This window comes from Colobus angolensis, unplaced genomic scaffold (assembly GCF_000951035.1).
Source record: "Colobus angolensis palliatus isolate OR3802 unplaced genomic scaffold, Cang.pa_1.0 Scaffold357, whole genome shotgun sequence".
Classification (NCBI taxonomy): domain Eukaryota; kingdom Metazoa; phylum Chordata; class Mammalia; order Primates; family Cercopithecidae; genus Colobus; species Colobus angolensis.
Genome location: NW_012116899.1, coordinates 1,174,197 through 1,202,063, shown reverse-complemented (window position 1 = coordinate 1,202,063; position 27,867 = coordinate 1,174,197). Strand labels below are relative to the sequence as shown.

General features: G+C 44.6%; 2 protein-coding genes across 5 annotated transcripts in view; one reads left to right on the top strand and one right to left on the bottom strand.

The window, feature by feature from the left end:
• Positions 1-23,761, bottom strand: part of CD8A (CD8a molecule) — a 30,542-nt gene extending 6,781 nt beyond the window's left edge. The window contains exons 1-9 of one of the 4 annotated variants that reach the window (XM_011953119.1): positions 23,607-23,761; positions 21,166-21,501; positions 13,484-13,622; positions 12,617-12,625; positions 6,031-6,349; positions 5,589-5,942; positions 4,900-5,010; positions 4,588-4,698; positions 3,782-3,812 (exon numbers count right to left, since the gene is read on the bottom strand). In XM_011953119.1, coding sequence (XP_011808509.1) covers positions 3,782-3,812; positions 4,588-4,698; positions 4,900-5,010; positions 5,589-5,942; positions 6,031-6,202 — 779 coding nt within the window. In that variant the 5' untranslated portion in view covers positions 6,203-6,349; positions 12,617-12,625; positions 13,484-13,622; positions 21,166-21,501; positions 23,607-23,761. Of the gene's footprint in view, positions 1-3,781; positions 3,813-4,587; positions 4,699-4,899; positions 5,011-5,588; positions 5,943-6,030; positions 7,095-12,616; positions 12,626-13,483; positions 13,623-21,165; positions 21,502-23,606 lie in introns of those variants that run through there. The other 3 variants (XM_011953118.1, XM_011953117.1, XM_011953120.1) reach the window with 3 other exon arrangements.
• LOC105519677 (histone-lysine N-methyltransferase SUV39H2-like) lies at positions 15,387-17,124 on the top strand. Its single transcript, XM_011953121.1, is given in 3 exon segments — positions 15,387-15,417; positions 15,459-16,436; positions 16,439-17,124. Coding segments are annotated over 3 exon segments (1,221 nt in total). The 3' UTR covers positions 16,651-17,124.
• Positions 23,762-27,867: the final 4,106 nt, after the last annotated feature.

The window sequence follows — 27,867 nt, the reverse complement described above, 5'->3', positions numbered from 1 at the left end:
ATTCATTGTTGTTAATAAATTCAGGAACCATTGCAGCTCATTTTCCAGATTTTTGGCTCCTTAAATGCAAAATCTGTTGCAAGCTCAAGAGTTGTCAATTAAAAGGGCTCCATGCACATGGAAGATTGCCCAAGTGCTCTTTTCCAAGATGAACATTCACTCACATTCTTTTATAATGTGTACTTAAATATGCCCTGTGCTGACACTACCGTAAATAATTAAATTATCTCAACTGATTTGTGGTAGAAAAATCGTGGGAATGATGAGTATTTTCTGATTCTTTAGTATAAAGCATAGCATAAAGTTATACTATATTTATTTTCTGATTACGTAGTATATAGTATAAAGTTATCTTTATAGTATAAAGATTTGTATAAAGTTGCAAGTTCAGATCAGGGTTGTACATTTAAGATAACTAACTCTGCATCTTGGTTTACCCATTAAACTTCAGAAGAGAGTCAGCTATTTGGAAGGAACTTAAGAGGAGCAGAAATGAATAACCAGCAGCCAAACACTCACCCCACTGAAATGGAGAGCCATTCCCGACGCCACAGCTCCACACACTGTACTCAATTTCCCTCCATTCACAGTCAGCCAGTTCTGATTGGATGGAGCTCGATTGAAATTGTCTTTGAGTTGGGTTGGAAGAGAGGTCTCGGGGTCATCACAGTACAGGCCACCCCACTGTTCATCACAGCTGGGTGCAGAGCAGGAGAGAGGAAAAGTCAACATCAGACAAAGCTCCTGCAAGCTTGTTCTCAAATTAGTGAAGACTACTCTTTTCCTAGTCCAAGATGATGAAAAGTTACTGATTTTCGGAGAGGTTGCCAGAATTCACCTGCTCTCCTTAACTGTGCTTTAGGTTACAAATAATCTATGAATTAACTAACTCTAACATTTCCTAAGGTAGTGATTCAGCATTACAGGTGGAGAGAAAGAAGCAACTTCGAAGAGTCTACTAAAGGCCCATCTCTTATATCACAGAGCTCTGAATGGCTGATACACAATGGGAGCTGCCAAAGTAAACTGGTAGGTCCTAGTAATTTACGAAATTGGTCTTTTTAACAGAGGCTTTGAGCCACTTAGGAATCCAAAGGGGCTATGGTTCTAACAGCAGAAGATACTCTGGACAATAACTGTCACTTCTTACCAAAAGACTGACTTCCCTGTTTAGGGTGGAAGGGAACATGAATATAGGACTCAGAGGCTCAGGGGTCTCAAGGGTCGTCCTGGGTATGGGCTAAAATCATTAGCCAAAAATAGACTTCCCAGGTGTATGGGGAAAGCATCTTCATTCATACTTCCCCATTAAACAGGATAATCTCAAAAATAAAGCATAGAGGCCCACACACCATGGGTCTCTACGCTTTACATACACACACACACACCCCCCTTCATTTAAATTATTCCAAATATGCTGAGGTTCTCTAAGAGTAATATAATAGGCCTGTCCATCAAGTACCTCTGGTAAATTGACCAGACATCTACATACTTTCTTAGGCAAACAACACAGCAATATAAATAAACAATAACAAATGCATATCCTTACATATATTCAGACCTAAGTGAGAAAAATACTATGATGTATTAGTTTTGGCCAGAACTTACTGAACTCCTGAACCTTTTCTAATGTTATTTTCAAGGCTCAAGTGTATTGCAGAAACACAGAAGGAAATAAAATATAGTTAATTATAATTCATCCATCTCCTGACAAGATAGCTATTGTTCAGTTCCTAATCCCTAAGCAAGAATGAAGATACAGTATCCATCAACTTCACTGTTAGCTCAAGATCATATTTCAGAAAAAAATGTATAACTTAAGGAAGCATGGGAGTGATTCAAAAACCAGTTACAGAAAAATCTCCTAGATGGAATGTGAATCAGGAGCTTTCAACAGAAGGAAGAAAAAAAATCGACTTACACGCAGTTTCCCTGGATGCATCTCCCATGGCCACTGCACATGTCTATGCAGCCATCCCCGATATAGACATTATCTATTGCCCACGTCTGCTGCTTGTCAAAGGGAGCTGGTTGATGCCAACGAAAACGAGTGGCTTGGGACCTTTGAAGAAGATGAGAATTTTAATGAAGGATGCTGTGGAAAAGAAAATGTGTTCCAGTATGTTTGAACAAGTGCATGGAGAAGTGTAACACAAAAGCATGTACATTCCTACTCCTTTTCTGAAAAGAACATTCATTATTACAATTTTTGTTTTTGTTTTTGCTTTTTTTTTTTGAGATGGAGTCTTGCTCTGTTGCCTGGGCTGGAACGCAGTGGTGCCATCTCAGCTCACTGCAGCCTCCACCTCCCGGGTTCAAGCAATTCTCCTGCCTCAGCCTCCTGAGTAGCTGGGATTATAGGCATGGAATCTTGCTCTGTTACCCAGGCTGGAGTGCAGTGGTACAATCTCAGCTCACTGCAACCTCCGCCTCCTGGGTTCAAGAGATTCTTCTGCCTCAGCCTCCTGAGTAGCTTGGATTATAGGCATGCACCACAATACCTGGCTGATTTTTAAAGAGTCTTTATCCCCTTGGTATATCACCTATAACATATGCATTGGAAATTCATTGCATTTTCATTGGTAAAAATAACAATGTGTAAAGTCCTGAATTTGGATTTCCTCAGAAAAATGTAAAGGCGTATAAAATACAAACTCCAGGTATAAAATGTAAAATATTTCATCTATTTAATAGAACTGGTGTACATATTCGGTTATCCTTAACACTTCAGCCTGCAACCACGGGGAAGGTGTCTGAGCTTTGGATGGAAGTTGCAGCTCTCCAGCAGTATGACCTTGGACAAATCACTAAATGTTCTAAGCCTCAGTTTCCTTATTTGTACAATGCAGGTAATCGTGAATACTTTAAAGGTTATTATAAAACTTAAAATAAAAAAAGTCTATCTATAAAGCATGTAACATGCATTATAGGCTTTCATCAAATGGTTATTATTATTGATAATCTGAGTTTAATTGTGCCTTTGCCACTTTACTAATCCCTGAGCCATGAGATGGGACAAAGTTGCTGTGAGGATTAAGAGAGACGGGGTGTATTACCCCTATCACAGGTCTGACTAGAGCAGGCACTTGTTAGATGCTACCACAGGGATGCCTCAGCCAACAGGTGAAGAGAGGAAGTTTATAACAATGAGTGTGTGTGTGTTTTAATCATTTCAGAATGATCGTGGGCTGAAACTGGATGGGGCACTCACTTGAGCTGCCAGAGAGCTAATTGTCCCTGCATCTCATTCCCCTTTTTTCTACTCCAGTCCTTGACAGCAAAACAAGGTCCTACATGACACAGAGAAATTAGGAAGCAAAGCCATTATTTTTTTGGTTCAGCTGATAAAAATTGGCTCTCCCTCAAAAAACTAGACCAGCCAAGTAGGAAAAAAAAATGGTTTTCTTAAGAAAACAACAAAACCCAGATGGAATAATCAGAATAAAGAGGAGGTCAGGTCCTCCAAGGAGCTAGGATGAATTGGGGGAATCCCTCAGGTTTTTTTTTTTTTTTTTTTAAGTGCCAGGCCAAATAAGATGGAGATTTACTGGAGTCACACTGTGTTCACGCCAGCCTAACCTGGGCCTACTTTTTCTCAAGGATGCAGGCCAGATGCCAGCCTTGGCCTCTCTTTGCTCAGAAACTACCTGACTTCCTGCCCCAGGACTCCACGGCCATGACCTCTCTCTGGGAAAAGTTCCTACTATTTGCTATTGGGGAAACCAGGACCCCACCCCAGGGCTGGCTAAGGTGAGCAGGCTGAGCGTTCAAAGAGACTCACCTGGGACATTTGCAAACACGTCTGCGGTTCCCTGGATAAGGAAGAAGAAGGGAAAAAGTGAGTGCCCCCATCCACCAATAGTCCCCAAAGACAGTGTTTTTGTTTTGCTTTGTTTTGTTTTTGTTGTTGTTGCTGCTGCTGCTGTTTTTATGGTTTTACAAAAAGTCATTTCAGAACGGTCATGGGCTGAAATTGGATAAGGCAAATAGGGAATTGCCCCTACGAATTCTCCTTCCTTTCCCCTATTTCTTTGAGGATTATAACCCTTGAGAGCCGGGTAAGGGCTTCTTATCCATCCTTCGTCTCAAGCATCAATTTTTTAAAAATTGCAACTACAGACGCGAGCGAAAGCAGAGAGCCTGCAGACCTGATCCGGCACCTCCCTTGCATGGGACCCAAAGCAGAGTAGGCGGTTCGCGGGAAGACGGCCAAGGACGAACCTCAAACTGGTCGTGGTTTTGACTTAACCCCCCTGGGCACTTGACCCAGGGCCACAGCGGCCCCCTGCTGGCGGGCGTTTGTCGTGTGTCCCGACATGTGCCCGCGCTGCGGGCTTGGCTGACCGAACACACCCGCTGCAGCGGCTCTGGGAACAGGGCTTTGTCTACCGAAACCTCTCTGAGAGCGCAAGGAGCGGGAAGGACTTTCTCGCATTCTATCTCCAGGAAAGAAGTGCCTGTACCTGCTGGGCAGCTCGGGAGTCCCAGAAATCTCAACCCCACACCCCGCAAGGTCCACCTGGAGCTAGCAGCGCCAAAGGCAGGAGCAGAGCCGTCTCCTCCCGGCCGCGATTCCTCGGGACTTACTGTGGTTGCAGTAAAGAGTGATAACCAGTGACAGGAGAAGGACCCCGCAGGTCCCGGCCAAGGGCGCCCAGATGTAGACATCACAGGCGAAGTCCAGTCCTCTCGTGTTCACTGACGACACCAAAGACGCCGACATTTAGGAGCGGGCCCGGGACCTCCCAACCGCCCCACCATCCCAGGCACGTCTCTTCGCCTCAGGTCTCGGTTTCCCACCACTTGGATAGCCCTTGACCTACAGTATCACGGCTCCCCCTGGCATGGGCTCTCCCCGCGGTCCGTGCTGCCCCCGCTCCGAGCCCCCGCACGCCTCACCTGAGCCCCCCGCCGCTGGCCAGCATGCCTCTGGGCGCAGGGACAGGGGCTGCGACGCGGTGGTGGGCGCCGGTGTGGGTGGTCGCGGCGCTGGCGTAGTGGTGGGCTTCGCTGCAGGGGCAACAGAGCGTAGTTGGGGGCCAGGCTGGGATTATGGACGCGCCCCCGCCCCAGCCCCAGCCTCGCGCGCCTTTCCCCACGGGAACGCCTCCCCCCGGTTTTCCTGGGAGAAGGGGTGGCAGAGGAGACGGGATGGGTACCCCGGAATGGGCGCAGAACCCTGTGCTCGGGCCTTGGCTTAGCCAAGCGCACGCGGCGACTGGCCCCAGCGCAGGAGCCCGCTCCCCTGTACCTGTCCTCTCTCGCCGGCAACCAACAACCCTGGAGCGCGGGTTGATTGCTGTCCGCATTTTACCCACGAGCAAACGGAGGCGTAGAGAATTTAAGTCATTTGCCCAGAACCATGCAAGCATCCGAACTCGAGCCCAGATCGGCCGGACGTAAAACACTATCCCTAGTCCCTACTCGGCCGCACGTTAGCCTCAGTTTGCTGTGTCTGTGAAATGGGAACAATATCTAAGTCTCTTCCAGGTGCGCTAAGAGGCTTGAAAGCAGGGCCTATGTGTGGAAAACAGGTTGAGGTGAACCCCAAGCCCCACGCGGAGAGGTGCCGCACCCTGCGCCCGGACCTGGCAGGAAGACCGGCACGAAGTGGCTGAAGTACATGATGGAGTTGCTCAGGGCCGAGCAGAAATAGTAGCCCTCGTTCTCCTGGCGGAAGTCACGTAGGGTGAAGACGAAGGTGTCCCCCTGCCTGTTGCCCCAGAAACGCTGGGTGTCCAGCCCCTCCGCCACCTTGGGCTTGTTTTGGGAGAGGTATAGGAGGAAGGTGGGGCGGGCGGCGGTGCCGCGCGCTTGGAAGAGCCACGAGCAGCCCGACGTCGGGTTGGACAGCAGCACCTGGCACTTCAGCTCCACCGTCTCTCCCAGGTTCCAGGTCCGATCCAGCGGCGACACCCGGAACTGGCTTGGCCTGGCGGCGTCTGCAGGCAGCAGGCAGCGAGGCTGAGCCCCGAGTCCCGCGCCCCCCGCCCGCCCCATCCCCTGCCTTTTCGGGGGTCGCAAACTCACGGAGCAGCAAGACCAGCGGCAGGAGCAAGGCGGTCACGAGTGGGGCCATGACACGCTCCCCAGGACGCGGCTCGGCTCGAAGCTCGGGCGCCACGGGAGGCGCGCGGGAGCCGGTGGGGAGCGGAGGGGGGGAAGTTGCGCCCTTTGACCAGCCTGGAGCCTGATTTCGCATTTGGAGGATGTGATGTCACCCGAAGCCCCCGCCGAAGAGAGTCACCCTCCTTTTCGCGGTTGTCGCCTTCCAGCCCGGTGAGGAGGCTGGGGCCTGTGAATGGGGCCGTCGAGGCAGCCTGGTCAGTCAACTGGGGGCAGCTGAAAACTGCAGGTTCGGGGATGAGGAAAAGGGCTTGGAAATAGTCCCCGGAAATGGTTGTGTTAGGAGAGTGACAGAGTGGGTGAAGGGAGATCAAAGATTTCAAGAAGTGAGGGCGAGAGTCGGCAGGAAAGGAGGGGAGTATCCCTTCCTTTGCCTTCACTAAAGGCGTCTCTTGTACTGTCACCCTGGGACTTTTTGTCGGCAAAATGGGCACTGAGGGCTGAAAAGGAAGAGGAGCTAGCCACCTGCCCGCTTCTCAGGAACTCGCGCAGAGCAGCCCCAGTGTTCACCGAGGAAGGGTCCTCTCCCTTCCCCCAGGAAATTTCCATGAGGGCGGCAGCAGCCGAAGCTTTGGGTGGCAGTGTCAGTGCGCTACTGACCTCATCCTTCCGGCCTTTCATCCAGCGGCTAAACTCACCAAACAGTCTCATCTCTTCTTGGAGCCTTTGCAACAGCCCCTACACTAGTTTCTCTCCTGACCAGTCCTCCAGCCACGTTGTTATAAAAATTATTATTCTCATACAGGGGATCTAACAGAGTCACTCCTACAGCCTCCCATGGCCTGCATTGCTGGATGGAAACTCAACCCTCAGCTTGATTGACCAGCCCTTGGGTGCTGGCTCCTCCCAGCCTCCGCACAGCCCCCTGCCCTGCCTTTCCCAAACACCTGCAGCTGCAGCTGCAGCTGCAGCTTCACAGGCTTGAGGTCATTCAACCCCTGTGCTCTGTGCTTTCACGCCCTTGCACTTGCTGTAGATCCGCCTGGAATGCTGGTCTGTGAAAGCCCTGGAGGCAGCTCCTCTGCAGTCTCATTTGGACCTCATTTCTTTCACCCCCAGCTCTGGGTGCTCGGCTGGGAGGTGTGGGTGTGGGTGAATGCTTGGGTGGAGGCGGTTTTCTCTCTTCTGTCCCTAGCACACATGTGTCCCCTTCCTTTCTGTTTCTTTTTTTTAAAAAAAAAAAAAAAGGAAAGAAAGACTGGAGTCTCGCTGTTTTACTCAGGCTGGCCTTGGGACTCCTGGGCTCCAGTGATCCTCCTGCCCCAGCCTCCTGAGTAGCTGGGACTACAGGCTCATCCTTCCTTTTTGCCTGTTTTTGTCCTGAAACCTTCTAACCCCAGTGGCATGCCCTCTTCCCATTTCTTCAGGGCTTCTGAGTCTTTCCACTTTGAATCCCATTGTGGCTGCACCTCACATTACTACTGCTTGATCCTAGAGACAAGACACCTGGCATTCTGTGTTCCACATGTCTGCCCCACCTATGAGTTCTGCTGGGTGAGGACCATGCCCCAGACTTCATGATGTGTCCTCCATCCCCAGAAACGCAGCATGGGCTGAGCTGTGCTCCTTGAACTGCACTCTCCTTATCCTTGTGAGGTCCAAACTTAAGTGTTAGGTGGTTTTTGTTGTTGTTGTTGCTATTTTTTTGTTGTTGTTGTTGCTGTTGTTTGTTTGTTTGTTTTTTTGAGATGGAGTCTGGCTTTGTTGCCCAGGCTGGAGTGCAGTGGCACGATCTTGGCTCACTGCAGCCTCTACCTCCCAGGCTCAAGTGATCCTTCCACCTCAGCCTCCTAAGTAGCTGGGACCACAGGAGCACACCACCATGCCCGGCTGAGTTTTTGCATTTTTGGTAGAGATGGGGTTTCACCATGTTGCCCAGGCTGATCTCCAATACCTGAGGTCAAGTACTCTGCCCCGCCTTGGCCTCCAAAGTGTTGAGATTACAGGTGTGAGCCACCATATCGGAGCCTGGATGGGCTTTTTTTTTCTTTTTTTAATTATTTTGATTTCAGTACCTCCTTCCAGCTCCCTCAAAGCATCCAAGATGCTTATTCTAACATGGAACATGTAACATTTTATATTCTGAAATTTTAAAAAATGTCTTTTAAGTGACAACAGTGCAATATATTATTGTACAAAAACAAACACAAAGTCCCCTGTCTCAACTCTTGTCACTGTCATCTGCTCCCCACAGAAAACCACTGTTACAGTTGAATGTGTCCCTCAGATATTATCTGTAGCTAAACAGATGTTTATACATCATCTTAGACACCTGGGATTGTATGAGATATGTATTTTTGCAACATATCTTGTTTCACAGTGGAAGGAGAGCTTTCAGCAGATGTAGATCCACCTCATTCTTATAAATGGGGGCATTTTATATGGTGTTCCATAATTTAATTCTGCTGTTAGTGGACATTTAGGCAATTTCTCATTATTGCAACACTAGCAAGGCTGTAGTAGATATAATGTATCTGTATCACTGAGGGCTTGCACCAGTACCTGCAGCTTTTTCAAATGGAAGATGAGGGAGCTGGGAAAGAAAACACCTTTGCAATGATGGTTATAACTAGCATATCGATGTATGCATGTGTGTGTGTGTGTGTGTGTGCATGGTATGTGGGTCCCTCGCTGTGTAGACACAGTGCTGTCCCTCAACTCACATGAATAAGGGAGACAAGGAAGCAATCAAGTCCAGACAGGCCACCAACACATCAATCCTTGCTATAGGTGGTAGTTTGCCATTTTGCTCAGTACTACCAGCACTGTATCAGAAGTGTCAAATGGCCCTGCTGGCCAAAGGCTACAATCAAGAGAGTGGTAAGGAAGATGACTAGATACGAAACTGCACTTGCCCAGTGGTGGAAGCAAGGAGAGAGCCAGAGTCAACCTCCACATATTTGGATCTTGGGAATCAAGACCCTGAGTATGATGATGACCAGATTTGGGGGTGTACTGCTTTAAAATAGAGTAGTTCCATCTTAGTCTCACGGAAATCAGCTTGGGGGCCTTCTAGCCCTGCAGCTCAGAAAAGTGTCAGCCGGGGGGTGGCAGCCCCTTTGTACAGAGCACCATGGGGGTTGGAGGGGAGAGGACAAGGCAACATGTCAAACCCATCAAGGAGGCTTTGTGACCCCAATGATATTTTTTGCAGAACGTGGTGGATTTTCGATGTAACCACAATGACATCCGCCTTGCAGTAGGCAGAACAGATGCAATTGCACGAGTTCTGGAGATACTTTCTGTAGATCAGGTGTGCAGAGGGCTGAGTTGGGCCTATCCATCACTTCCAGGTAAGCTCCCAAACCCCACACTGCAGCACTCACTTGGGATGGCATGAAGAAATGTGAATGACTGCACTCCTTTAAGCAAGCCCCTTATTTTAAAAAATATCCAGAAGTAGATAGGGTAAGATAGTAACCAGTTTCTATGCTGATTTAAACTGGTCCATGGAAATGGAAAATTTTAATGTAGACTAAGGACATATTCAAAATGCATAAGCAGGCAGAACAGTGGTAGGAAATTCATCAGGGTTCTGTGCCACAGCTCCTAAGGCATGGACTGCAGGGACAAGCTGGAATCATAGCTGGAAAATTGCCTGCTGTGTCCCCATTGCCAATTCAGGTCTATGGAGATGTTACTGTTCTTGGAAGGAGTTAGCTTGTCCAGAGCTAGAAACTCTAGAGTTATTAGGGCTTTGTTTTTTTTTTTTTTTGTTTGTTTGTTTGTTTGTTTTGAGGCGGAGTCTCGCTCTGTTGCCCGGGCTGGAGTGCAGTGGCCGGATCTCAGCTCACTGCAAGCTCCGCCTCCCGGGTTTACGCCATTCTCCTGCCTCAGCCTCCTGAGTAGCTGGGACTACAGGCGCCCGCCACCTCACCCGGCTAGTTTTTGTATTTTTAGTAGAGACGAGGTTTCACCGTGTTAGCCAGGATGGTCTCGATCTCCGGACCTCGTGATCCACCCATCTCGGCCTCCCAAAGTGCTGGGATTACAGGCTTGAGCCACCGTGCCCGGCCTTAGGGCTTTGTTTTATCTCAATTAGAAATACCAATCAATTTGGCTTCACTTCTCTCACCCTTCTTTTCCTCCACCCCGAGTTCCCCAAGTTCATCTAGGCTGCTGTCCTTCTTTCCTGAACTTTTGCAATGGCCTCTTAACTGGACACTCCCATTTCTACTCTGGTCCCTTCTAGTGAAAATCTCATCATGCCAACCTTCTGCTTCGACCTGAGAGGGCTTCCTGGTATCCCTAGTAGAATGTCAGGGATCTCTAATGTTGCCTGTGAGACCCTGAACACTTCGTTTCATAGTCTCTGTCCTCTCACCCATCACCTTCTTCACTACTCCTAGGCTCAGCATCTCTCATTTCTCAAGGGGGCCCTAGTCCTTTACACTTCAGAGCCCTTAAACATGCTATTCCCTCAGCCAAGAATGTTCTCACCTCTGCTCTCTGCTTACCAAGCTCCTCTCCCTTGAGACCCAGCTCAAGCATCTCCTTCCTGTGGGGTTCAGCTCCTTCCCCTCCCACTCCCAGACAGTACAGACCACATCCTTCTCTTCTCTGTGTCACCCGGACCTTGGGTATCTGCAGACTGGAGTACAATGGTTTGTTTGCCTGTCCAGCTTGACAACCAAACCCTTGGTCCCTTGAGGAAGGAGACTTGTCCCTCTCATGTTTACACCAGGGTGCCAAACAAAGGGCTTGGCACACACTCAAGAAATTCTTGCTCAGTAAAAGCTAAAGGAAGGTAGAAGTAGGGTACAGCAGACCAGAGGAGGCCGAGATAGTTCATTCCAAGTAAGAGTGGCCAGGAAAGGCTTCACACATAGCTGGGTTTGAAGATAAAGGAAGAATTAGGAGAGACGTTGTTTAGAATGAGGCATTTGATATGTCTGATCAAGATCAGCTGATACCATGCTTTAACACATAGTAATGGTATAGTTAAAAACAAAAGGAAGAGGAGGAAGGGGAGAAGGCAGATGTACTCAAAAGCAAGATAAACATCTTCAAGGACATAGCTGCCGGGCAATGACTGGAATCAGGGGCTGGCTTGCTGGGATCTGTTCTTAGCAAACCATTCTTGGGCCTGGGTCTTGAGTGTCTGCTCTTATGTAGAGGCACCAAGAATTTGACTCCTTCAGCTAACAGAGTTTCACAGTGCTTTGCCTATAGAGGAAGGCTGGAGCCAGGCTCTCTGCTTGAAACAGGAATTTGGATCTGGGTTTCTCTTGATTAAAAGAGAGCCCACAGCCATCCATGTAAGGCCTAGTTCTGACTGTGGGCCCTGGAAAGTCAGAGGCTACTAAAAAAAACTCAGGAAAAGAGAGAGTAAAGAGAGGAAGAGATTTTCAAAAATTTCTATTGAAGATAATCCTGCACGCACACTCAAAATTCAAAGTATACATAAAAAAGACTCAACAAGTGGAATGTGAACTCACTTCCAAAAAGATGCAAATTATTGAACAATTTGAAAAAAATTTAAAACAAAGAGAACAACAAATGTAGAAAATACAGAAATTGAAGAAGAACAGTTGAAGATGGTAAATACTGAGCATACTGGAAATGAACACTCTACATATTAAACTAGGATATACTCTAGGTTGGACATGGTTGAAGGGATAATTAGTGAATTGGAAGCTAGTATGGAGAAATTCACAGAGAATGCAACACAGGAAGATGAAGACAGAAGCAGTTTGAAAAAGCTGTTGAGATATATTAGCATGGTGAAGTGTTTAATAGGATTTCAGAAAGGGGAGAACAAAGGGACTGTGGAGAAGAAATACGGGAAGAAAGCATGGCTGAAAAATGTTCACAATTAAAGACAAACATTCTCAGGTCAAAAATACTCTTAGTGCCAAGTATAAAAACATATACATCTTTGCACATATCAAAGTGAATTATAAGAAATCAAGAGTAAAGAGAAGAGGGCATCCCAGGAAGCTAGGATGTTTGGAATATAATTGGGAGAATCCTTAGTTGCAGTTTGGATTGGACAGAGAGGGTAAGAAGCTGAACTGTAATGAGGAAAAATTTTGGTTACACCTTGCATTGACTCTCTGTCAGCCCCCTCCCTTGGTGCTGACACATGCTTACCATAAAACTGATCTAACGGTCTCATAGAGTTGATGTTTGTGGTTTCTTTGAATAAACATAGAAACTGATCCTTGCAGTCTTAAAACCTGAGAAAGTTATATTTGCCTTATCTGAGTTCCTTTCTAGGGAAACCAACCATTGGGGCTCCCAGATAGTAGCAATGAGCTGAAACTCACCAGATCACTTATTATAAACAATAAGACATCAGCCTCTTCACCTGGTATGACTGCCTAACCAACCTCTTGTTTCCTGTTGTCCAACTCCTTTTCCTTACTCCTCCCGACTTCCTGTTTTCCCACACATGGTTACATGTCTTCCCTGCTATATAAACCCCTTAATTTTAGTCAGTCAGAGGGATAGATTTGACACTGATCTCCCATCTCCTTGGATGCAGCACCTGACTAAACTCTTCTTCCTTGGCAATACTTGCTGTCTCAGTGATTGACTTTCTGTGAGGCGAACAGAAGGACCTAGATGGATCCCCTGGTGTTTCGGTAACAAAATTGTTGCAGATCTTTAATCTCAAGAACACTGAAACAGAAGTGTTCTGAATGCAACTGGAGAGCCAGGATTTGAGTTCAGGAGAGGGGCCAGGGCTGGGGATGCAGCCTTGGGAAGGAGGTGAGAAGTTGTGAGAGTGGGTGTCATTGCAAAGGAAGGTGGTGTGGAAAGAAACATACAGAAGAGGATATGAAACCTTCAGGAAAGGCTCATATTGAAGAGCAAGAAATAAAACATTGGCAAGGAATCCAGATAGTGCAGAAAATTCAGAATGGGGCTTGAGAAGGTGGAAAAACTTCACAGGGGAGGTTAGGGTGATAAGAGAGGCACAGAGAGGACATCAAAGCCTGTGGCAGGTAGAGATTGTAAGTTCTCTAGCTCTCAGAAGGAACACACCCAGCTGACACCTTGATCCTGGACTTCTAGCTTCTGGAAATGTGAGGCAATAAATATCTTTTGTTGAAGCCACCTAGTTTGTGGTACTTTGTTAAAACAGCTCTAGCAAACTAATACAGCAACTAATAAATCACTAAAATTAATTTTTGATGATAGATAACATTGTGTTTGTTGCCTCTTTCTTTCTCTCTCTCTCTCTCTCTTTCTTTTCTTTCTTTTTCTTTTTTGGAGAAAGGGTCTTGCACTTTTGCCCAGGCTGGAGTGCAGCGGAGTCACTGCAGCCTCAACCTCCTGGGTTCAAGCAATCCTCCTACCTCAGCCTCCCAAGTAGCTGGGACTACAGCTGTGCACCATCACATCTGACTACTTTTTGTACAGATGGGGTTTCACCATATTGCCCAGGCTGGTCTTGAACTCTTGGACTCAAGGCATCCATCCATCCACCTTGGCTTCCCAAAATGCTGGGATTACAGACATGAGCCACTGCACCTGGCTCATGCTTTTGTCTTTTTGGAAAAAAAAAAAAAAGGAAAAAGTTAGAAGATTTAGTGATTCTGCTGTAACAAAGCCAACTATGTATTTACGGAAACAAAATGTCTCAGTACTTGCATTGTACAACAAACAAAAACAAAACAAAATTAATGCTGAACTCTGTCTCAGTCTAGCAATCAATAAGTCCTGTTATTTTATGTATTCATTAATTAATTGGACCCCAGAATTCATTTGTGCGGGAGTCCATTTCATTAAGAGCTGAATTTTCTCCCAAAATTATTTTTTAAAAACTTTTTTTGAGATAATTGTAGATTGACATGCAGATACAAGAAAGAGTACAGAGAATTCCATACCCTTCACCTAGTTCCCCCAACAAAGGTTATTTATTTATTTATTTATTTATTTATTTATTTATTTATTTATTTATTTATTTATTTTTAGAGATAGTTGTCTTCTGTTGCCCAGGCTGGAGTGCAGTGGTGCAATCTTGGCTCACTGCAACCTCTGCCTCCTGGATTCAAGTGAGTTTCCTGCTTCAGCCTCCTGAGTAGCTGGGATTACAGGCACTCACCATCATGCCTGGCTAATTTTTGTATTTTTAGTAGAGACGGGATATCGCCATGTTAGCCAGGCTGGTCTCAAACTCCTGACCTTGCCTGGCCAAAAGTTACTTTTAATATTCATTACTTTTGAAGACTTACAGTTTGTTTATGCTATAAAGGACAATTGTGCACTATTAATACTCACAATGATGACATAATCTAAAACTTTTAATAGTTAGAAACTTATGGTTACAAAAAATTAAAAATTCATCTCGTGCTTTTTTGGAAGAGAAGTATGAAATATCGATCAATATAAGGTCCTTAAGCATATGCACCTATTATAGTAAACTTTTATGGAGGAAGTAGAATAGAATTCATAAGTTCATTTGTTTTTATTTTTTATTTTTTTGAGACAGAGTCTCACTCTGCCGCCCAGGCTGGACTGCAGTAGCACAATCTCCAGTCACAGCAACCTCCGCTTCCTTGGTTCAAGTGATTCCTGTGTCTCAGCCACCCGAGTAGCTGGGATTACAGGTGTGTACCACCACACCCGGCTAAATTTTGTATTTTTAATTTTTGTATTTTTAGTAGAGACGGGATTTTACCATTAGCCAGGTTGGTCTTGAACTCCTGGCCTCAAGTGATCTGCCTGCCTTGGCTTCCCAAAATGCTGGGATTACAGGTGTGAACCATCGCGCCTGGCCTAGAATTCATAAGTTTAAGGAGAAGGAGTGATGAAAATTTCCAAAAGTTAAGAATTTTTTCTTATGTTTTAAAAATGAGTGATGGTTGAAATAAAATTGATATTTATGTGCTATTATAAATAATTTAAAAGAATAAGGTTTTATTTTAAAAATCAACATTTACTTTGGAAATGATATCCTTTATAGTGATGAAAAATGTTTGATGTCAAGTTAAAACTGAGTAAAGAAGTACATTCATTTTGTAACAGCATTTTTCACAGTAGCTAAAATGTGGTAGCAAACCAAGTGTTTATTACTGGATGAATAAACAAAATGTGGACTCAAGAATCTCTCTCCTGGGCTCATACCCAAAGGAAATGAAATCACCACCTCACCAAGGTATCTGTACTCCTGCGTTTTTTGTACCATTATTCATAATAACCAAGATATGGAGACAACCTGGACAACCATCAATGGATGAATCATTAAAGAAATTGTGGTATGGATATATACAAAGGAATTCAGCCTTAAAACAGGAGGAGATCTCCACAAGATGGTGGCGGTGGGGGCCAATGCGCGAGGAGGTGAGGCTGGAGCGCGACCCCCTCGCCCTCCCCATTCCCAGCTTGGTGTGTGCCTTGCCTAGTTTCACTTGATACTCTTCAGGAATTATGTAGAAAAGAAAAGCTCACATGTAAATCAATTGGAATCACCAAAAGGAATCTAAATAATTATGAGGTGGAATACTTGTGTGACTACAAGGTAGTAAAGGATATGGAATATTATCTTGTAAAATGGAAAGGATGGCCAGATTCTACAAATACTTGGGAACCTTGGCAAAATCTGAAGTGCCCGTTACTGCTTCAGCAGTTCTCTAATGACAAGCATAATTATTTATCTCAGGTAAAGAAAGACAAAGCAATAACTCTGAAAGACAATAACAAAACTTTGAAACCTGCCATCACTGAGTACATTGTGAAGAAGGCTAAACAAAGGATAGCTCTGCAGAGATGGCAAGATGAAATCAACAGAAGGAAGAATCATAAAGGAATGATATTTGTTGAAAATACTGCTGATTTACAGGGCGCACCTTCAGACTTCTATTACATTAATGAATATAAACCAGCTCCTGGAATCAGCTTAGTCAATGAAGCTACCTTTGGTTGTTCATGCACAGATTGCTTCTTTCAAAAATGTTGTCCTGCTGAAGCTGGAGTTCTTTTGGCTTATAATAAAAACCAACAAATTAAAATCCCACCTGGTACTCCCATCTACGAATGCAACTCAAGGTGTCAATGTGAACCTGACTGTCCCAATAGGATTGTACAAAAGGGCACACAGTATTCGCTCTGCATCTTTCGAACTAGCAATGGACGTGGCAGGGGTATAAAGACCTTTGTGAAGATTAAAAGAATGAGTTTTGTCATGGAATATGTTGGAGAGGTAATCACAAGTGAAGAAGCTGAAAGACGGAGACAGTTCTATGACAAGGGAATCACATATCTCTTTGATCTGGACTATGAATCTAATGAATTCACAGTGGATGCAGCTCGATACAGCAATGTGTCTCATTTTGTGAATCACAGCTGTGATCCAAATCTTCAGGTGTTTTCATTGATAACCTCAATACTCGTATTTCCCAAAGAGCACTGTTTTCCACGAGAACCATAAATGCTGGAGAAGAGCTGACTTTTGATTATCAAATGAAAGGTTCTGGAGATATATCTTCAGATTCTATTGACCACAGCCCAGTCAAAAAGAGGGTCAGAAGAGTATGGAAATGTGGAGTTGTGACTTGCAGAAATTACCTCAACTGAACTTTTTCAGGAAATAGAGCTGATGATAATTATAATTTTTTTCCTAATGTTAACATTTTAAAATATACATATTTGGGACTCTTATTATCAAGATTGTATATCTTTCAAGACATTTGCCAAATGTATTACTGATGCCTCTGAAGAGAGGGTCACTGGGTCTCACATACTGATTTGAAGTCTACATATTTATGGTGCTTAGAGACCAAACTAATGGAAGGCAGACTATTTACAGCTTAGCATATGTGTACTTAAGTCTATGTGAACAGAGAAATGCCTCCCGTAGTGTTTGAAAGTGTTAAGCTGATAATGTAATTAACAATTGCTGAGAGATCAAGCATTCAGCTTGCCATACACCTCAAATTCAGAGAAACAGTTAATTTGGGCAAATCTACCAGTTCTGTTTTTGCTACTCTATTGTCATTCCTCTTAATACTCACTGTACTTGTATTTGAGACAAATAGGTGATACTGAATTTTAAAAAAATAATAAAAATAAAAAATAAAAAAGGAAGCGATCCTACCATTTGCCATAACCTAGACGGGCCTGGAGGACATTATACTAAATGAAATAAGCCAGACACAGAAAAAAAAATATTACATGATCTTCCTTATATGTGGAATCTTTTATTTACCTATTTTATTTATTTTAGATGGAGACTCACTCTGCTGCCCAGGCTGGAGTGCAGTGGCGCAATTTTGGCTCACTGCAACCTCTGCCTACTGGGTTCAAGTAATTCTCCCGCCTCAGCCTACCGAGTAGCTGGGACTACAGGCACCCGCCACCACACCTGGCTAATGGTTGTACGTTTACTAGAGATGGGGTTTAGCCATTTTGGCTGGGCTAGTCTTGAACTCCTGACCTCAGATGATCCATCTGCCTTGGCCTCCCAAAATGCTGAGATTACAGGTGTGAGCTATCACGCCTGGCCTGTGGAATCTTTCAAAACGGTCAAATATATAGAGAATAAAACAGTGGTTATCAAGATTGGAGTAGGAGAGAGGAAATGGGTCTAAGGATACAAAGTGGCAAACATATAGGATGAACAAGTCAAATAAAGTACAACATGAAGACTATAGTCAATAATAGTGTATTATTTCAGGATTTTTGTTAGATGAGCACAGTTGCTTTTGCTACAGGAGGAAATAAATGGGTAACTAAGTGAGATGATGGATATATCAATTTATTTCATTATAGTATCCATTTTACTAAATATGTGTGTCTTATACCATTATGTTGTATAAACTTATATATACACAATTAGATTTATTTAAACAAACAAAATGTGGTATATACTTAGAGTGGAATATTATTCAGCCTTAAAGAGGAAGTCTGACACATGCCACAATATGGATGAATCTTGAGGATATTATGCTAAGTGAATTAAGCCAGTCACAAAAAAACAAGTACTGTATGATTCTATGTATTTGAGGTATTTAGAGTAGTCAAAATAATAGAGACAGAAAGTAGCACGGTGGTTGGGACAGGCTGGGGAGAGGGAGGAATGGGAGTTATTGTTTAACGGTTATAGAGTTTCAGTTTTTCTAGGTGAAAAGAGTTACAGAGAAGGATGGTGGTGAAGGTTGCACAACAATATGCATGTACTCAATACCACTGAACTGTACACTTAAAATGTTAAAATGGTAAGACTGTTATGTGTATTTTGCCACAATTAATTATTATTATTTTTAGAGACAGAGTCTAGCTCTGTCAACAGGGGCAAGCCCCCGGCTCTGTGATTTTCCAAGGTTGGGTGCATTGGTGTGATAACAGCTCACTGCAGCCTCCAACTCCTGAGCCTCCAACTCCTGGACTCAAGCAGTCCTCCTGCCTCAGCCTCCCAAAGTGCTGAGATTACAGGCATGAGCCACTGTTCCTTGCTAAATCTTTTTTTTTTTTTTTTTCTAGACAGAGTCTCTCTCTGTCACTCAGGCTGGAGTGCAGTGGTGCGATCTCGGCTCACTGCAACCTCCACCTCCTGGGCTTAAGCGATTTTCCTGCTTCAGCTTCGTGAGTAGCTGGGATTACAGGCACGCACTACCATGCCTGGCTAATTTTTGTATTTGTAGTAGAGACAGAGTTTTGCCATGTTGGCCAGACTGGTCTCGAACTCCTGACCTCAAGTGATCCACCTGCCTATGTCTTCCTAAGTGTTGGGATTACAGGCATGAGCCACCACACCTGGCCTAATTTTTTTCTTTTTTTAATGAGTGAAGGAGTCCATAGTCTTTCATACTTTGGGGTGATACAAGAACAGGAAAAAGGTTTAATGACAACTACCACTTTTATTTATTCATTCCTTTGTTGATGTACTTTTGGGCTATTTCTAGGTTTTGCTGTTATAAGCTAACCTACAATGGACATCCTTGTATACATTCCCTAGAGTCCAAGTACAAGATTTTCTCTAGGGTGTTTTCCTGGAAAAGGAATGACTGAGGAGTATGGCAACCTTGTGAGAAATGACTGATTTGAAAGATGTGCCCCATAGCTTTTGATACATTTTTCTCCAAAGCCATGGTTCCAGTCCACACTCACACCAGCTGTGGAGGAGTTTTCATTTATCCACGAGCTTTGTTATTCCTGGTTTTGTCAGTCTTTTTAATTCTGCCAATCTGATAACGTGTGATGGTATCTCGGTGTTTAAACTTGCACCTTTCTTATTAAGGTTGCGACTGAGCATCTGGCCCCATGTTTGCTGGCTATTCAGCTTTTCTCTTCTGCAGACTGCCCGTTTGTCCACTGCTCTGCTTCAGTAACTTCCATATACCAAGTACTCTCTGCCCTCCATAACTCACATCACTTAAACTACGAATTTTGTTGATGCTTACAGAACCTGATTTCCTTCCAACCAATTGTGTTCTCCTAATTCCAACAACCAAATGAGGCTTCAACTCTTCTTTTTGTTCAGAGGCCTCCTGAGTCCTGTCCTACTCACAGTAAAGGCTCTGCAAAAAAAAAAATAATAATATATATATATATATATATATATGGGGAAAAATACACTGCATCCAAAAAAGGCTCATTTCTTTCTTTCTCTTTTATGTGTATGTGACAATTTGCTATCTTAAAACAGTTTACCCAAAACAGAAACTTTGCAAAACCAGTGGAAATTTTTCTTTTTGCATAAGACAGTTAATTCTTTTGAGTGCTGGTCTGGGATCCATGAAATAACCTCAACTCGACCATAAAGCTTTTCACTCCCACGTTATGCAAACGGTGACAACCTTGTTGGTTGCAAGCCCCCCGTGTGACTTTCCGAGGGGATCTGAGTGGTGCAAGCTGGAGGATGCAGCGATGGAAACATTGCGAGAGGGAAGGCGACTGTTTCTACCCACTCATGCTCAGAGCATGAGGGCTAGAGGAAGGCTCTGACTCCTGTAGGGGGTGACCCATTTCTAGGACTACAGAAGGAGAGGTGTGGATCTGGAGAGAGGAAGGAAAGACCACGGCAAGTAAAGTCAAGAAGTGGGACAAGTCAGGGCTCTCTCCTCCCTTTCTCCTTGTCCTTGGCCTGCAGCAACTCCTCTCTCTTTCTCTTTTTGTGGGGACAGACTGAAGAGGATTTCTTAGCATGGTTTGTACCTTCCCAGTAGAGCAGGAAAAAGGAACAAGCTGCTCCCTCCACACCTCAGACGCTGAGGTCAACTGCCCTTTGGGCGGGGCACGTTGGCTCACACATGTAATCCCAGCACTTTGGGAGGCCGTGACGGGAGCATCACTTGAGTCCAGGAGTTGGAGACCAGCCTGGGCAACATAGTGAGGCCCCATCCTCCGGCTCGCACCACTCAAATTCCCTCGGAAAGTCACACGGAGGGCTTGTTGCCAGCAAGGTCGTCAGTTTGCAAAACATGGGAGTGAAAAGTTCTATGGCCGAGTGTAGATTATTTCATGGATCCCAGGCCAGCACCCAAAAGAATTAACCATCATGTGCAAAGAGAAAATTTTCCACTGTTTTTTTAAAGTTTCCATTTTGGGTAAACCGTTTCAAGACAACAACTTGGAGGGAGAGAGAAAGAGAGAAATGAGCCTTTTTAAGATGCAGTTTATTTTGCCCCATGATGTTTTTGTTGTTGGTGGTGGTTTTTTTGTTTTTGTCAGAGCCTTTACTGTGAGTAGGACAGGACTCAGGAGGCCTCTGAACAAAAAGAAGCGTTGAAGCTTCACTTGGTTGTTGGAATTAGGAGAGCACAATTGGTTGGAAGGAAATCAGGTTCTCTCAAAAAAAAAAAAAAACAAAAGCCAGCGTGCTGGCGCAGGTCTGTGGTCCAAGCTACTTGGGAGACTGAGGTGGGGGGGATCGCCTGAGCCCGGAAGTCGAGGCTGTAGTGAGCCGTGATTGGACCACTGCACTCCAGCCTGGGCGACACAGCAAGACCCTGTATCTTGAAACAAACAAGAAACAAAACAAAACAAAACAAACGACAACAACAAAAAACTCATTTGGGAATGTTTCTGCGCGTGCCCAGAAGCACAGCCATGCTATAGGATCTCCTCTGTGCCCCACAGTCAGCTTTTTACTTGGAGGGTAGAGAACGGTGCTTTCCTACGCTGCTGTGCAATGGAGAGGAGCTATGTGAAGCTGGCGTATGTGTGGGGTTTGCAGGCTTCGTCCGGTTTCATTGCCGGCTGCTGACCCGGCACCAATTCCTGTTCTGCAGGTCCCACCGCAGAGAAACACGCCAGCCATGAGGACAGATGAGGGAACATGTGATGCCACGATGGGGGTGCCAGGATGCGGTGGGTGCGGTCGCGGACAAGCGCACGAGGAGCCCAGCGGAGCGCCACCCGGAGCAGGCGCATAGAAGGGCTGGGGAGGGCCACCAGGGCGACGAGAGCCGGTGAGCCTGAATCAGCCTGAAGGAGGCGGAGGAGGAGTGTGGTGGGCGCAGGGCCAGGTAGCTGGGGGAAGGGCGGGGGGCTAGCCCAGGCTGAAGGCAGGCAGGAGCAGGGCCGCGATGTCAGACCAGAAACAGCAGCACTGTGTTTGGCAACCTAGCAGCAACCGCACCGGTGGAGACAGGGTCGGCTGGAGAGGAGGTGGGGCCGGGTCCTAGCTAAGTAAGGCGGTGGACCTTGCAGCCCTTCCACCCTCAGCCGCTGGCTCTGGGCAAATCTCGGAGCCAGTCTTGGCGGGGCTGTAAAGCGTCCACCAGAGCCTAGATCCCTCCGCCACCTTGCCCATGAATTCATCTTTCTGTGCACAGCAAGCCCCTGAGCGGAGACGGCCGACAAGTTTCCCACTGTTACCCCAGGGAACAGCGGCCCCTGAAGAGGTCAGGTCCTGGGCAGGGGCAGAGCTCAGCGCGCAGTACTGAGGCAGAAACGGGGTCCAGAGAGGGTGGGGTGGGGGGACAGCGAAGGGTCGCCTGAAGCTCCCTGGTGTGGGGAGGCCAGAGGAGGGATCTAGAATCCGTAACGAGACGAGAACTCAGAAAAGATCCGGCCCAGCGCATTTATTTTACGGAGGAAGAAAAACTGAGGCCCAGGGAGGGTGAGCACTGTAGATAACTAGGTACTAGCAGCAGGGACACTGCCCGTCACCCGCGTCCAGCAAAATCTGACGCCCCTTCGGCCCAGCAGGGGGCGGTGCTGTTTTAGTTTTGGCCTCGTCGGGGTGAGCGGAGGAGGGAGCGACTTTTTCGAATTCAGTCTGCATCTTACTGACCTCGAGCAAAAACTAAGCGCGTGCACGTTACGGTCTTGCATCTGGGGGCCCAGCAGCCTCTATCTTCGCCCCAGCCCTTACAGCCTAGCCCCTGGCTGGGGCTTCAGCTCCCCGCCTTCTCACCCCCACCACCAGGAGCTACATATCTTATCACAGGCCCACTTAGATTACCACTAGGAAATTACCACTCGAGTGGGGCGGAGGTGCAGCGGGATTCGCAGTTTGCAAGGGATCAAAAGAGCAAGCGGCTAATTATGGCATTTCTAGCCCAAGACACTGCCCAGAGATATTGCGAGTAGGCCTCCTAACCTTCCAGCATCTCGCAGTATCTACCAATTAGTGCTGTGAGCCTCCTGTGCAATGCATCCGTCTGTAGAAATGGCCAGAATGGGCCGGGCGTGGTGCGCAGTGGCTCACGCCTGTAATCCCAACACTTTGGGAGACCGAGGCGGGCGGATCACCTGAGGGCAGGAGTTCGAGACCAGCCTGGCCAACATGGCGAAATCCTGTCTCTACTACTAAAAAATAGAAAATAAATAAATAAAATAGCCGAGCGTGATGGCGCAAGCCTGTAGTCCGAGCTACTCGGGAGGCTGAGGCAGAAGAATCGTTTGAACCCTGGAGGCGGAGGTTGCAGCGATCGGAGATCAAGCCACTGCGCTCCAGGCTGGGCGACAGAGCAAGACTCCCATCTCAAAAAAAAAAAAAAGAAAAAGAAAAAGAAAAAAGAAATGGACAGAATGTCAAAGCTTTAATGGTGGGTAGAAGTCCCCATACTTGAGAGTCTCGTTCTCCCAACTCTCCGTCTCTGTCAGAAAATGCGAAGGGACTGGAATGGAGATCCTGAGCGGTTCTGGGTGCCGAGGCCCCGCCCGGGTTTGAGCTGGCTGCGGTCTGCTGGTCCCCTTGTCGGGACGGCTGGGCAGAGATGCCGAGGGGCCGCGGGCGGGGATCCCTCGCTGGCTCATTCGCATCCGCAGCCCCTCAAGAAGGCCGTGGGCCCGCGGGGAGGAGGAGGTGAGTACCCGGCAGGAAGGAGATGGGCTTGGAGGCTTGGGGCGTGCCGTGGGGCAGGTGGAGCGTCCGGCCTCTGATTTCCCGCGCAGGACACTGAGGTCACGGTGCAGAGAAGGGTCGGCGCAAGGATCTGACAGCCTTGCGCGCGCTGGGAGCGGGAGCTGTGGGGACAGGGAACGACTCGGAGCACTAAGGTGGGAGGGTGCGGGAGCCAAGGTCCCTCTGAGGTTCTTTTGACTTATTCACCGATTTCATCTGTCTCTTGGTTTTAGTTTACCTGGAAGGTCCTCTCCTGCGCTGGCTCTGGGGGTGCTTGGAACCAGAGCCCCTTAGTCGAAGAATGTCCTGCTGTCAGCCACCACCAAGTCCTTAGGCCGAGCCCATTTCTCTCCTGGTGATGTTTGTTGTTGTTGTTTACGGAAGTCCCCGGCTGATTAGACATAGCAATGGAAGCTGGGGGTGGCCTGGGCCGTGCATTGAATTTGTGACTTTAGCAAGTCCCTGAAATTCCTCTCTGCCTTACTTTTGCTGTCTTTTTTAGGTTAAAAGTATTCTGGAGAATAGAAAACAAAACAAAAATAATGGCTTATAGTGCCAATATGGAACTATAATCACTCCTAACATTTTGGTATATTGTTTTGTATTTGCTTTGTTTTTATCTTATACTTATGTATTTTTAATTTTTTTCCATCACTGTCATCATATTTCCTATTCAGGTCTTCAGCCTGCTTTAAAAATGTTTTAATCGTGAAGTTCCGTAAAAATTTTATTTCAGCCAATTTCTTTTATAACACGTTCTTCATGAATCTTATCTGATATCTGCATAATATTCCACTCATACTTTGCCCAATTAATTAGACATTTAGGTCGTGCATACTTTTTAAATTATGATACAGTAATTTCTAAATAGTGTATAATTTCAATTTTTGTTTCTTAGTTATCATAAGAGTTCTTAAAAGGTGATAACAAATTTTTAAGTGGATAGATTATTTTCCCCCTTCCTTGGTTTATAATTTTATTACTCTGGGGTCTGAGAATGTGGCTGTCTTTACGCTTTTTGAAATTTAAGTTTTTGATTGATGATTGATCTCGTAAATAAGTTTAGGCACAGTTTTGTATACTTGATTGGGCACAAAATTCTTTTACATTAGATCAAGCTTTGTAAAATGTATTACCCATATCTGCTATGTCTTTTTAAAATTTTTATCTACTTGATCTAATTTCTGAAAGAACTGTAAGTTTTTCAAATGTATTTGTGGATTTGCTATTTCCTCTTTATATTTCTAAGAGTTTGTACATTATATATTTTAAAGTGATGTTATGGAGTATAAAAACCACATGGCTGTTAAAAAGTAATAAACAAAGGTACATTTTGGCATACATATCTTTTTGTGCATTTGAATTATTTTCTTGGTTTGAATTTTTAGAAGGAAATGGCTGTAACGGCAAGTTGGCCTTTCAAAGATTTGACAGATGTACACTGTTGACCACATCAGAGTTCTTCTTTCACTAACTCCTGGTCAGCCCCAGGAATTAAAAAAAATTACACACACACACATACACAGACACGCACACACACACATATGCTTATAGTAAGTCTTCACTGTCATCTGTAGGTTCTGGGAAACTGCAACTTTAAGCCAAACAATATCGTAAAATCAATTTTTCAATCGACATTGTAAAAAAACCACATTGAATGAAAAAATACTTTTTGAGGATCTACTGTATGTTATTTTACTTAAAATAACAGTTTCCAGGAATCTATACATGATGTTAAGTGAGGACTTAGTATGTGTGGAATGTGTGTGTGTGTGTATGCATCAATATTATTTTGAGAAAAGCAAGAAGTGGGATAATTTTTGCTATTTCCTTTGATTTTTATTGTGGTTGACGGTTCTTCTGTAGATCTGTAATCACTTGAATTTTCTTTGTTGTGTGTGGATTGTCTGTTCTTGTCCTTTTGTGCTTCTGTTTTCTAACTTTTAACGCAAGGAGGTTAATGTCTTTCAGCTCTTACACTGTAGGAATTACATTGCTATTTCTTCTACCACAAAACACTTTATTGAAAAAGAAAAACTCTGGTGCACCAAACCGATGTCTCAAATTCACCCTGACTGCCCCTGCTCCCCCTGGATCTTAGCAGAAATTTCAGTATGGCAAACAAAGCAGATAGAGTTCCTATGGGGCCTAAAGCTTATGCAATTTGGGAATTTTCTTTAACCATTTTTTTTTTTTTTGAGTGGTGAGATTTTAGCATATTTTGGCTGAAATATGGGAAAAAATAATGCTCAGTGAGATTACATGATTTTTCTGGGATTGATAGATTCATGTCTCAATTTCCCTCTGAGAAAGAGAGTGGGGTGGTGAGGAAGGGAAGGCAGTATGGAGAGCTAGGACCCTTTGCCTTCTTTCAGGATGAGAAAGAAAAGGAACAGCCAAGCTTGCCATACACAAGTGGCCCCATCCATTTATAATATTCTTTCGGTATCCTTTTATTGTCTGTGAGATCCATAGTAATGATCTCTCTATTGTTTCTGATATTAGTAATTTTTGTCTTTTCTTTTTTTTTCTTGGTTAGGTTGACTAGAGTTTTACCAATTTTACTGATCTTTTCTAAGAAGGAGCTTTTGTTTTATTTTCTCTATTGTTTCCTGTTTTCAATTTCATTGATTTCTCTAATTTTTATTATTTTTATTCTTCTGCTTGCTTTAGGCTTGTATTGCCCTTCCTTCTATTGTTTCCTAAGGTGGAATTTTAGATGATCAATTTTAGATCTCTTTGTAAAATATATGTATTTAATGCTATAAGTTTCCCTCGAAGTACTGCATTGCTGCATCCCATGAATTTTGAGAAGTTGCATTTTCATTTAGTTCGAAGTGTTTTAAAATTTCTCTTGAGATGTCTTCTTTGACCCATGTGTTATTTAGAAGCACTTTGTTTAATCTTCAAGTATTTGGAGACTTTTCGGCTCTCTTTTTGTTATTAATTTCTAGTTTAATTCTATTGTGGTCTGAGAGCATACTTTACATGATTTCTGTTCATTTCACTTTTTTAAAGAACGCTTTATGGGACAGAATGCAATCTCTTTTGGTAAATGTTCCATGTGAACTTGGAAGAATATGTATTTTGTTGTTGGATAGAGTATTCTATAAATGTCAGTTAGCTCAAACTGGTTGAGAGTGCTGTTGAGGTCAATTAAATCATTACTGACTTCCCACCTGCTAGATTTATCAATTATTGAGAGAGAAGTATTGAAATATCCAACTATAATACTGACTTTGTGTATTTTTCCTTGCATAACTATCATTTTTTTGTCTCAGGTATTTTGATGCTTTGCTGATGCATGCATGTTGAGGATTGTTTTGTCTTCTTGGAGAATTGACCCCTTTAATATTACATAATGCCCTTCTTTATCCCTGATGATTTTCCTTGCTATAAAGTCTGCTTCGTCTGAAATTAGCTCTTCCAGCTTTCTTTTGATAGTGCTAACATGATATATCTTTTTCTATTCCTTATAACCCATCTGAGTCTTATATTTAAGATGGGTTTCTTGTAGACAGCATATGGTTAGGCCTTGCTTTTTTGCTACTCTGACAATCTCTGTCTTTTACTCGGTATATGTAGACCATTCACATTGAAAATGATTATTGATACAGTTGGATTAATATCTACTATGTTTGTAACAGTTTTCTATTTGTTACAGTTATTTCTTGTCCCTTTTTTCCCTTGTCCCATCCATTTTAATGACTATTTATCAATGTTTTCCCAGAGATTGCCTGAGCTCTCAACCAATATCATGTCTAGCTCTGTGTGCAGCAAAATATACTTCCTCATACCTGTGCATAATAAGGCAGGTGCAAAGGTATTCGTGCAGCATTGCCTTTAAAGTGGGCAAACCCAGTCTTCATCAATGGAGCAATAGGAATTTAAATTATGGTTCACTGACCTACAGGAATACCAGGTGGCAGTTAAACGTAAGCCAATACATCTATATGTCCTGGAATATAGCAAATTCTGACACATATTGTTAAGTAAAAGAAGTGAGTTGCAGACCAATATATGTATTATAATTCTTTTAGGTAAAAATTGTGTGTGTGTGTGAATGTCTAAATGCACAGAAAAGTGTGTGTCTAAATGCACAGAAAAATCTCTAGGTTTATACAAATTGTGTTGATGGCAGGTTTGGGAAAGCAAAGAAATATTAATTATATTTTTTCTGACAAAACTTATATTCATGTATTCGTAAACTTTAAACACACACACACACACACACACACACACAAACTTGTTTAAGACCAGACTGGCCAACATGGTGAAACCCTGTCTCTACAAAAATACAAAATTTAGCCAGGCATGATGGCAGTCTCCTGTAATGCCAGCTACTGGGGAGGCTGAGGTAGGAGAATTGCCTGAACCCGGGAATGTGGAGGCAGCAGTGAGCTAAGATCACGCCATTGCACTCCAGCCTGGGCAACAGAGTGAGACTCTGACTGAGAAAGAAAGAGAGAGAGAGAGAGAGAAAGAGAAAGAGAGAAAGA